Source organism: Aquila chrysaetos, chromosome 2 (assembly GCF_900496995.4).
Source record: "Aquila chrysaetos chrysaetos chromosome 2, bAquChr1.4, whole genome shotgun sequence".
In the NCBI taxonomy this organism is placed as follows: domain Eukaryota; kingdom Metazoa; phylum Chordata; class Aves; order Accipitriformes; family Accipitridae; genus Aquila; species Aquila chrysaetos.
The window spans coordinates 24,097,285-24,109,769 of NC_044005.1; the positions used below are offsets into that span (position 1 = coordinate 24,097,285).

Genomic DNA, 12,485 nt, shown 5'->3' on the forward strand with positions numbered 1-12,485 from the left:
TAATGTGGGTGCATACATGCTTGAAAACTTCTTCAAAGTGATGACTGGTAACTTGTAACCCTTGCCTTTCATTTTGCAGCTTTCCTCCTGCTGCAATGTGTTTATTGCACATAAACACATTTCTTATCCAATATCTTTTAAAACGAGTAAGTTTCTCATGATCATAAGTAGGTCACGAGAAACTGTAGAAGACATGCCTTTTTTTTTTTTTTTTCCTTCATGTAAAAAGGTCAAAGCCACAGGAGAATTGACTTAAGGAAAAATTGCACCTATATGCATCTAAGATAATTTAAGTTTATTGGTGATGTATGGTCTATGTAAGACTTGTAGACCAAGAAAGACTGCCACTATAGATAGCAGAGATAAGATTGGAATCAAAGGAGAAATGTTATGCAGGAAGTATTTTCTCCATTTAAGAAAGTGACACTGACATATTATTAAAAAGACCTTTCAAAGAGCACTTAATAATCATTTGCATATATTTCTCACCTAAGTTTCTTTAGCTGCTAGAGGGAAGTCTAGAATGAATGACTACTTAGAATCCCCCCCCCCTTTTTTTCTTTTGTTTTAAATTGGCAGTGTGAAAGTATTCTCTTTTACCACTTCTATATTTACTATATTGACCATTACCTATCTTATCTATGAGCTCTCTCTTCTTTTTCCTCTGCATGAACCTTAAATATTAACTTTTGCTGACCAGAAAGGATTGATGTCATTTTTTTTAGAATGGATAAATGCTTTAAATTCCATCAGCACAGAACAGAGAAAGGTATTCTGAAAGGAAGGAGTATCTCTTGGTGTCTATGTATACACTAATTTAATGCAAATTTCCATGCCTACCCTAGCAAACTCATGCTCCTGATTTAAAAAAAAAAGCAACAAAAAAAAAGGCAAAAAAATCTGTGTATTGCTTCTACACATACAATTATCAGCCAGAATACAACTGTCTTTTGAGACTCTTTGAAGGTCAACATATGTCCTCTACTAGGTACAAATGAGTAATGTGTGACCTCAAAGATAATTTGATCAGTTAACATTTATGTCGTCTTATTTTCATTAGCATTCTTTACTTTTATTGTCCCTTTTTTTCAATGTAGACTAAGCTTCAGTGGCTGTGTGAGGAGGTGAAGGAGCGAGAAAGTAAGGAAAAAAAGCTGCGATGCTACTTACTGCAGAGCCGAGAACAGCTCAAGCACTTTACAGAGATAAAGGAGGCTGAATATCAATCTCTCTTTAAACAGATAAAAAAGCAAGAAAAACTTTTAGAAGAAGTTCACAGAGAAAAAAGAGGTATGTTGCTGGTTCCATTTTTGTTAATAAAAGGGAGAAAGAATTTTAAAATTCTACTAATTTTAATTCCCGTGGCACATTCAGATGTATTTTATCAACTAGTTATTACAGACTCTAATTTGCTAATGTGCTAGTGCTAACCAAGAAAACAGTTAGGTTTTTTGTTTATTCTTGCTGACAAAAAAGGCAAATGTAATCAACTATGTTTCAACCCAGTACAGTGGCTGAATAACACATGAGTTTGCAACATGGGCAGTGGATATAGAAGTTATTTTTCAACTGTACCATCTGAGACATTCCATGACCCAGGCAAAGAGGATTTATACAGGAGTCTGAGGCAGCATTGGTAATGTTGCTTTCATCTGTCAAAAAGAAAGAGCACAAAGCAGTCTCAAGTCCTGTGTAGTTACTCCCTTTTGCTTAAATTGTATGTACAAAGAACTTCAGCAAATTTTCTTTTTTCTGTATTGCAAAATGAAGTAAGATAAGCTTTGGTTCTAATTCAAATGAACGACATTATATATGGAATACAACATAAGCATAGTTTTCTCTCTCTTGGCATGTAATTCTTACTCTGGAGTGTTGTGTGCCAGGCTTGGTGCTAACATCCATACCATCCATGCTTGTCATGAAGGGGAAATACTAATCAGATTTTACTGAGCGGTATATAAGTGTTCTGGTAGGGATGGACCTCACTGTCCCCAGCCAAGAGCCATTTTTTAGTCTCAGCTCAGGTACTCGTAGTTCAGTATTTTATAGTTTCTTGAAGATTGAATTTGCGCAGAATGCTTTTAGGAGTAGAGAAATATGCTTTCATCATGAGCTTATTATTTTAGAGTCTCAGGAAGATCTCAGTCTTTCGATGTTCTGCTTTTCATCTGTGTTCAAGCCCATATATGGTGTTGCTTGTAGCTTAACTAAACATGTTATTTCAATGAAGAGTATTTTTATAGTAAAACCAGAGCATTATAGCAAACTTGGAACAGAAACAATTTACAGCGCATCTTTATTTTTATCCTTAAAACCAGATTTTTTTTTCTGCTGTCAGAAATCAACACTTTGGTTGTTATAAACAATGTGAGACTGAATCCTTGTTAAATCCAAACTCAGGTGAAATGTAAAATTTTTGAAGTGTAGGCTTGGTCTTGGTCCGGAAGAATCTATACATGTTGTTCATTTGAGTTGAGTCACTAGCTCTTATAGTCAGTTCATAATTTATTTGTAAAGTTTTATCTTCAAAGGTGTATCTTATTTACTGTCATTACTGCTTTTGGAAGGCAACTCTGCGTCTTTACCTTTGTGATGTTTCTTCCTTTAATTTCCAAGAGGGGATTTTTATTAAGTGCTTAGAAAAATACTTAGAAATTGTGCACTGTATACTGACCCATACATGATGGATCTGAGCAAAACCATAATTAACAGTTACCAACGCATGCCTTTGATGTGGTCACCCACAACATCCTATTCTCAAAATTGGAGAGATATGGATTTGATGGATGGACTATTTGGTGGATGAAGAATTGGCTGGATGGTCGCATGTAGTCGTCAATGGCTCAATGTCCGGATGGAGATCAGTGACGAGTGGTGTCCATCAGGGGTCCTTATTGGGACCAGTACTGTTTAATATCTTCATCAGTGACATAGACAGTGGGATCGAGTGCACCCTTGCAAATTTGCAGACACCACCAAGCTGAGTGGTGCTGTTGATGCACCTGAGGGATGGGATGCCATCCAGAGGGACCTGGACAAGCTCAAGAAGTGGGCCTATGTGAACCTCATGAGGTTCAAAGAGGCCAAGCGCAAGGTCCTGCACATGGGTCAGGGCAACTCCCAGTATCAATACCGGCTGGGGGTTGAATGGATTGAGAGCAGCCCTGCAGAGAAGGACTTGGGGGTACTGGTGTATGAAAAGCTGGACATGAGTCAGCAACACACGCTCACAGCCCAGAAAGCCAACCATATCCTGGGCTGCATCAAAAGAAGCATGACCAGCAGGTCAAGGGAGGTGATTCTGCCCCTCTACTTTGCTCTGGTGAGACCCCCCCTGGAGTACTGCATCCAGCTCTGGAGCCCTCAGCACAGGAAAGACATGGACCTGTTGGAGCAGGTCCAGAGGAGGGCCACAAAAATGATCAGAGGGATGGAACACCTCTCCTATGAGGACAGGCTGGGAGAGTTGGGATTGTTTAGCCTGGAGAAGAGGAGGCTCTGGGGAGGCCTTATTGTGGCCTGTCAATACTTAAAGGGGGCTTATAAGAAAGATGGGGACAGACTTTAGTAGAGCCTGTTGTGATAGGACAAGGGTAATGGTTTTAAACTAAAAGTGGATAGATTCAGACTAGATACAAGGAAGAAACTTTTTACAATGAGGGTGGTGAAACACTGGAACAGGTTTCCCAGAGAGGTGGTAGATGCCCCATCCCTAGAAATATTCAAGGTCAGGGTGGACAGGGCTCTGAGCAACCTGATCTAGTTGAAGATGTCCCTGCTCATTGCGGGGGATTTGGACTAGATGACCTTTAAAAGTTCCTTCCAACTCAAAACATTCTATGATTCTGTGATATTCCCATAATAGTAATAATTGGTGATAACTTTCTGTCCCCAGGTATCATTGCCTAAAATCATAATGGTAGAATAAAAAGCATAATATAGCTAATTTTGAGGATTCTGTATCCACAGGAACTGGAGACAGAAGTTTGTATATTAGAAGAGAGGAGGGAGGAAATGTCGTATGAGGTTAGTTCTTAGCGCTAAGGCTTAACATTATCTCAAGACCTGCACTGAATATTTTTAGAATATTACTTCTCCAGTGCATGCATGTGTACGCTTGCTCGCATTCTCCCTCTAACGTAGTGTCCCAGCAGAAGAGCAAGTTTCTGAACGCATCAGGAAAATGTGGATACAGGTAGAGCTAGAAGGAATGTGATCAAAGGAAAAAGAGATTAAGTCAATGCATGAAAATGATCACTGAGAAAACAGGCTGATTGACACAGGGTCCAGGGATCAGAATTTCCATATTGAAATAGATTCTGTGGTTCCACCTCTTTCATATAAAAAACTAAGCCTGAAAAGATGGAAGGCTACCTGGTGAGGAGATTGTATTTTGACATCTATAAATGGCTGATGCTAACTTGACCTATGGAGGAGAATAAAGTACTTCTACTGAAAGTTTGCATGTAGATAAACCTTGAGAACTATTAACTTGCCTTATGGGTTGATACAGTCTATAAATAGGGCTGACTTGTCATCTGGTTTGCATCGTTTTATGTAATATGTTAGACTACTATTTGCATACCTCACTGTCTCATGGTATGCTATTTCATTGTATTCTATTACTTCAGTTTCTGAAGAAAGGTGTCACCTCTCAGGTTTTCTTGTTTTCTTTAAAAATTTTGTTCTGGCCTTTCTTCAGGACTCAGTACTGATAATGATGGGCTAATTTTTTTGTCAGACAGAATAAGTACTCTCTTTAATCATTTTGTTATGTAGTCAATTTGTATTTAGATGTAGACTCAGATTAGATGAGAGTAAACTTTTAAGTAAGTGTAGTTATAGCTTCTGTAGCTTACTTTATTATTATTGAAAATGTTTGTGAAATATTGTAAGAAAAATAAAACAATAGCAAAACAACAGCAGCAATAACAAATAAAAGCATTCTTGTAAATATTTTTTAAAACAATGCAGGTTATTTGCTTTACAAGAATAGTAAGATCCTGTCAAGATTTTCTTCCTCCACTTACAAAGAGCGTTGAAAGAGAACATGTTTTGATCTTTCAAGCTTGAATGTTTCTATTGTTATCCTTCATTTGTTTAAAATGATAGTGCCAAGACCCTGATATAATATTAATAGTGGTTTAGTGTTCTTATATTTGAATAATTATCTGCTAAGATGATCTCCCTGAGGCCTTATTTGCCTTTTTTAATTTAGGTGCATAGGAAATAAAGCAAACCTTATTTAGATTTTAATTCTATTGTACCTAATTTGGTTTAGGCTTTGTGGAAAAATCCACAGCCTGCATTTAAATTTCAAGCTATAGCAAAGTTATCATCGGAAATTATTAAACTGAAAAGAGTGATAAAAAGTAATGCTCTTCACTGAGCACAAAAAATAGTATGTAATCTCATACCTTCTATTTATAAGGGCCATTCCTTTGTTCCCTACAAATATGCTCAGTTCCATTTGTTACTTGACATATTACAATTTCTGTAATTCTAAGTAAATTATGTTCTCTTCTGTCTACTTCTAGAGGCAGATGCTGGTTAAAAGTAGGTAAGAATAAGGAAATAACAGTTCCTTGGTTGTTATATTTTTCTATGTAACACAAAACAGTAAACATGCTTTAAAATTCCACCAAATACAGGATGAGATGTAGGACTTGCAAAAAGATGACAGGATGCTGACAGTGCAGGCCAGTGTTAGGTTAAAGGCCTGGGGTCAGGATACATGCACACGCTGAGGATCCAGAGCCATGTAGGTATGAAGACAGCAGCAGATGAAGATAGGTAACTTGGACTGCTATTGGTGGATTTTCCCAAAACATCCTCCTTGCTGTCTTCACTTAAAAGTATTCATAAAAGATTAATTTTTTTTTAAAATTTTTTTAACATTTCTGATTTAAACAATTAAAACAGTAAATTCCATTACCATTATAGGGAAATAGGCAGTCAGGAGTGTTCGTAGGTAACTATCAAGCACCTTATTCGCTCTTTACACTTCACCTTTTCTTAATGAGATATAATTTGAAACCTGGTCATGTAAAGTGGTGAGGTTTTGGTGGAGGTTTTTTTGGTGGGGTGGGGTTTTTTCTTCTGCTTGTTTTTTTTGGACACTGCCAAAACAGATCACACTAAAACAGTGTTGGAGGAGGGAAGCAGGTACTTCCATTTACAAAGCCAATTTTGATTATGTACACAATTAAGAATAGTATTCATGTGTGCAAATTTATGATTCACTTCATCACATTCTAATTTGATTAGATCTGATAGTCCACAGGTTTTGTGGATACAGATGAAGTTATGATTTGGCCCAGTACCAGTGTATTTATTTAGCTTTAGCTGCTGTGGTGTCACAGGCCTTCCAGCAATAGGTCCTTTACTCTTAATAGTATTCAGGACTTTAGAATGAACATTTACTGAACGAATTATTAGAGACAGGGAAATAAAATACAACTGAGATTTACCATAGGTAATCTAAGACCAACTTCCTGGTATTTCATTCATTTGATAAGATAGCTCGTAGTTACCAAATAACTGATAGATGTAACAGAAGCCATAGTATGGCTGTTGTCTGTATAGCATTCAACGTGGGACTATGTAGGAAATGACTAATGTAAACATGATGATTAAATAAAAGAACTATAAATTAGAGTAAGGGATGTGCTACTCTGAGTGACAAAGGGGTAGTTATTGAAAGGGATAGTACTGTTTCATAGATGTTGGTCTGTAGGCTCACTTTTCTTCATGAGGGAGCTTAGTATGAAGAGTAGGAATATGATAATAAAACTTGGAGCCTTAGAAAATGTGGTGGCTTTGTTGGTACTCAGATGAAGTGGAATAGCCTTAGGATCATTTAGTTAACTTACCTGATGCCAAGGAAGGAAATTTTATGTATTAACTTATTTTTACCACTTTTTATACCAATTTCGATTTTGAAGCCGGGATCAGAAATTCATAATAATGTTCACAAACATTGAACAAAGTTTTGAGATCTTTATATTAATGCACTAAGAAATAGGCAGGTTGACTTGGTATTCAATGCCATTTTCTTGTGCCACTGAATTAAATGACAGTGCCTGTGACAGTGTGTGCAAGAATAATGGACTTACAACCTACATGTGAATTTAATTGGTTTGTTTCACAGTCCTGTCAACAGATTGTTCTTTTTAATTTGAAAACTATGGTCTTCATTACACCAATTCAGTTATTTTCTGTAAGTTGGTAGAAAGTAGAGGAATAATAGAATGCATGTCTGTTAATGTGAGTTCTGAGTACTATTATTGATGAATTGATACATTTAAATGTTTATAAAGGGTTTTTTATTTAAAAAAAAAAGTTGCAAGACAAAATATGGCTATTAACCTTTCTTGGACAAATACTCTTACATACTGAGTGAAAAGCCCAGGTTTAATTGTGATGCAGCTAGTAGAATGTAAACATGTAAATGGTTTAATGTATAAATTACTTGGACATGAAAATTGGAAAAGCTACTTTCCCAAAGGAAAAAAGAAAACATGGCTAATATCATAAAAAAGGTGTTAAGCCAAAAGCAGAAAGCAATGTATCAAAATGATAGAAGATTTAAATGAAGAAGATAGACTGGTGGTTGGCTTTTGTTACTTAAACATAAAAAATGGAAGAAGTACTTACAGAATACTAAGACATTCAGTAATGAAATTATGGGCAAAACCCAGGTGCAATAATAAAGCAAGTGAAGGCAGAATGGATTTACTCTAATTGATAAAATACCCTTCATTCTTCTTTTATTTTTAACACCAAAGTACACTTGACAGTATTGCTTAATAAAATGGATTTTCAGTCAAATTTGGTGCAAAAGGATGAAAATATTTTCTGCTACATTTAGAATGACGCAGATTTTAGATGGAACATTTTATCAGAAAGACTGATTCTGTGAATATCTATGGATGTGGTTGACTGTCCCCACCAACACAAACCACTTGTCTGAGTACTTAAAATACTCTAAAAATACTCCATTAATTTAAGTTTGCATAAATCAGAAATTATAAAAACAAGACACAGAAATTGTATTCTCAAATTAATTTGTTGATTTCCCTTCAATGGACCTGATATTGTAGTTTATTCATGGTTTTTGGAGGGAAAGAATAAAAATAGGGATTTATGGTGTATATACCTTAAGTAGGTAGGATGAATATTTAAACTGCTTTGTTGACAAACATGTTTCAGGAAGTTATATAAGCTTAAATAGGTCTACTAAAACTCTTAATTGTGTAGTTTTTTGTCTTTTCCCTTCTTCACCGAAGCATTTGTAAATATCTAGGATATTGTAGGCTTTTGGATCCTACTTATGAATTTCTGCAGAAGTGTTAACATTATCACAGTCCTACCTGTGGTGGTAAACTGGCTGTCTATGTGGTATAATTGTGACAAATACAAGTAAGCTATCATAAAGATTCACAAATGAGAGAATAGTAAATGAAGGAAAATACAGTAATGTAGTATAGAGTTTCAGGATTGTTTACAGAACAGCAGAAGTTTTTCATAGTTCTCTGGTGATGCATCAAGATTGGCTACAGTTGTCTTCCCTTCTTGATAAGTGTGCCATCCTGGAAAGTTGAGAAATTCAGAAGTCTAGCAATATTTATAAATACCTAAGAACTGAAGAGGATGTGTATTCTGATTTGCACTTTGGATACAGTTCACTGCTTAACAAGTTATTTATCTAGAAGGCCACCCCACGGGATATTTCAGTAAGTGACAACTTAAAAATTTCTTAGATTTCTCCTCTTCAAGTGATTTGATCTCATAATCAAATTGATTTCAATAGCATTGCACTAAGTATTCAATATTTTCACAAAGTGGACAAAGGTCTGAGGAAATTAAAGGTATAAATTCCAGTTTCTTAACTAAGTTTCATTTGCATTCTGGAATCACTGAGCATGCAGATATGTTCTTACAGATCTGTTTCAAAATTACTTCAGATCACAAGGATTTTATTATTGTTACAGAGAAATGTTTGAAGGTAGGAAAAATACCATCTTCCTGAATTGCACCCAAGACCTGGCCCAAGTTTCTTTCGTTTATCCAATTTTATATGGTCTAGCCAGATTGGGTAGTCTGAAAAGCTTATCATAGAAATCAGTGAAAGTCGGTATTTGATCCTGGGATCACCCATTGGTCTTACAGACTTAGATTTGCTTTACTTGCTGGTTGGTTTAGTCAAAAGAAAGTATCAGATCTGTCTCTTCATAAAGAGTAGAAGCTTGAGAGCATCTCTTAAGCGTCAAGAGAACATAGCCAAGGTGCTTGCTACAATTTTATTTTTGTTTTCCACAAGGAAAAAATTTCCATTCATACCCAAACCCCTTAAATTTTTTACCATGTCCACTCGCTCTAAATTTTGTAATCAAACTGTGTCTATTTTGTAATCAAACTGTGTCTCATGCATAAATAGTAGTAATTTATTCTCTCTTTGGTGTATGTCTGAATTCTTAATTTCTGATCACAAATGTTTTTAGCATTTTATTTTGCCAGCCCTAGCTCAGAAGGATAGATTCAACTGCTTGGGAGCTATTATCTTTGAACATATCCTATTTATTTCAAAAATATATATTAACTAAGTGAATAGCATTGACTGTTGAGCTCAGGCCCTGACCTTATTTACTTATGCGTGTTCCGTTCTTGGTCTTTCCATCTCTCTGTTTATGAGATTTCAATAGCTTTGGCCATATTTGTTGGTATGCCAGAGTACTTATAATCTTGAATTTACTTCTGAAGACAGCTAATCCTGTATATATAGAGTGCAGTTAGAGTAGCTGATTAAAAGAAAAAGCAACATTAAGCTGTAGCAATCTTTGTTTGTTATTGCTTAAATCCCTGTAAAATATTACAGTTTTGTAATTTTGTTATAATTTTTTTAATTGAAGGGGTTAAGAGTATGTGGGTTTAGGTAACATATTAAATGCTTTAATACTTACCTTCTATATAAAAGTATATACTTTTCTGTTACATTAAGGCTCACTTATACTCTGGGAATGAGTACAGAGAGGAAACAGTATAAATAGATTCTGGAACACAGCTTTTCCAAGAAAATCTTTCTTGGAATATATTGAAATGTACAGACGCTAGGCATGGTGTGGTATAGCAGTGAGACACGAACTGCACAGTTCTTTTGTTTCAAGGTAATATATTGCTACTTCATAGAAGACATGGGTAGTCAACAAAGAAACGTCGTTTAGCAAAATAAGACCTGATGTATTTGGCAAGGCTACATCTGTTTTGTTTTTGTTTTTTTTTTTTTTTTTTTTTATAAAGCCATGTTAGTAAGGTTATAGTGATGTAAGAAGAGCAGGTGCATTGCTCTGGTATACAGGCCTTACACTGATTTAATTTATCTCAAATATATAATATTCTGCAAACACTGTTTTACATAAAGTCCCAGGTGATGCAAGACCTATCCTGTACTACTTCTCAGCATCTACATTCTATGATCACACTTAAATTATTACATTTTTAGAATTACTCTGATGTAGATTATATTGCTAAGTAAGCTTAAGAAGGTAATCATTCTAGTCCTGAGCTACGATAGACTTGTTAGATGCTTTTGTCACAAGCACAAATGTGTCCTAGACAAGTCTGTGTTGTTTTATGCATTAAATTTATCATTCATTCTCTTCTCATTCTAATTGCATTCATTGTAATCTAGAGTCAGAAGAAAAAATATTTTTTGTGCATTGTCTTAGATTTGAGGATACAAAATCAAATTTTACAAGACTTACAGTTTTGGCTGGTTTTAGTTATCATCTCTGTTAATCATACAGTTAGATGTAACATACTAGTTTCATCACTTGTGAAGGTAAATCAAGGATATTTTACAAAGATTTTGGTAAGTGATCTCTGAAGCAAGACATCCATTTATTTTCATTTTGGTTTTTGGTTTTTTTTTTTTTTGTTAGGTACAGTCAGGATTATTTGTTATTTAACTGCTGTGGAAAATGTAGATTCAAAGATCCTGTTACATTAAAGTAGATTTGATATGTAGATAAAACTTTGCTTTGACAAAATCTTCTCTTCCAAATTATATTTCCGTTTTTTTTTTTTTTTTTTTTAAAAAAAGCCAGTAAGTCCTATTTTTGTTTGAGCTAGGAACACTAAAGCAGAAAGTGGAAAGGTTCAAAATACAGAGACAGTGCAGTACATAGAGTGCAAATACACTGACACTGAGCAATCTCTGGGGTTTAACTTGGAAAGAGAAAAGTAGAAAATTGGGAACCAGTGAAAATCAAAATATTGCAAAATCTTTCTGTTATGAACTGTTATGTTTAATTTAATAGTGAAGTACATATACTGTTTTGAATATAACTTTAAGCCTTTTCTGCCCTTTCAGCTTTGTTTCTTTCTTTCCCATTTGTTTTCTTTTTTCATATATTACCTCATATTGTCCTTGTATGACAACACAGTCTTTTCTGTTGCAGCAAGAAACATCGTGAGGTATTTTAAAATCATCTGTTATTGAACAGTGAATGGGCACATCAAGTAAAGAAAATTCTTTTTAAGCATACATAAAGGAAGGAATCTGAAGGGTTTCAGAGAAACTCTCCATAATACTTGTTTTTGATGGTGAGCTTCAAAATGCATGAAGTTGAAATATAATTACTATTCAGATAATTAATTTCTTCTTAATAGTGTTCTTGCCCTTTAAATAATGTTTGGTTTTTTTAATGTGATGGGGGAAGGAGGAGGGAGGACTTCTAAGTTATTTTAAACTTTGCCAAAATGAACCTGCATTCAGAGTCTTAGAGGAATGGAAATAAGCCCAAATCATTCGGAAATTGTACCCTGTGGTTTTTTGTATTGGAAAACTGGAAATATCAGTCTGGACATGCATTGCTCTAATTACCTAGTATTTTATGCAACTGTTTTCGTTTGCCATTATCTTTTTGTGCACTCATAAAAATATGGCTGCCATTGTGAGAAAGTGAAGGTAAGAGACGGGATCAAACTGTAGCTAAGATGTTTTTAAGACTTCCTTTGATTATGTTTTTTTTCTTTCTTTCTGAATCACATACTATAAATGCTTATCTGAAACTCATGTACAGATTTATAGTTTAGAAATCATTATGTGTCCTTTAAACATTAAATTACTGAGCTCGTAGTGCACACTAACAGTAAGAGACAAAATTTACTCATTTTACCTCTTGGTTTACCTACACATACTGGAAACTAAATCAAAATTAACAAAAGTAACATGGGAGATGGGGACTTAATGTATATTACCTAGTTAGAATCTATTATTTTATCTTTTCTTCCTGTTGTAATTATGACTTTTTTCTTTAAACCAAGCTACAGAGCTGATCTTCTAAGAACTATTGGGTTTGGGGGGTTTTTTACAGCTGTTGAAATGATAGCATGGGAGTGTATATAATCACAGTTATACCTTAACAGTGCTTTAACACTACACAATAAAAAGAATCTTATAAGCATCTCTACAACTTTATCAG

General features: G+C 34.9%; 1 protein-coding gene across 5 annotated transcripts in view; it reads left to right on the top strand.

The window, feature by feature from the left end:
- Positions 1–12,485, top strand: part of CEP128 (centrosomal protein 128) — a 150,570-nt gene that overhangs the window by 72,803 nt on the left and 65,282 nt on the right. For 2 of the 5 annotated variants that reach the window (XR_005934205.1, XR_005934206.1), the window contains one exon: positions 1,098–1,124. Coding sequence is in view for 3 of the 5 variants with exons in the window: in XM_041129508.1 (XP_040985442.1) it covers positions 1,098–1,290; positions 3,970–4,025 (249 nt within the window). In the remaining 2 variants the exon portion in view is untranslated. Of the gene's footprint in view, positions 1–1,097; positions 1,291–3,969; positions 4,031–4,143; positions 4,751–12,485 lie in introns of those variants that run through there. The other 3 variants (XM_029996103.2, XM_041129510.1, XM_041129508.1) reach the window with 2 other exon arrangements.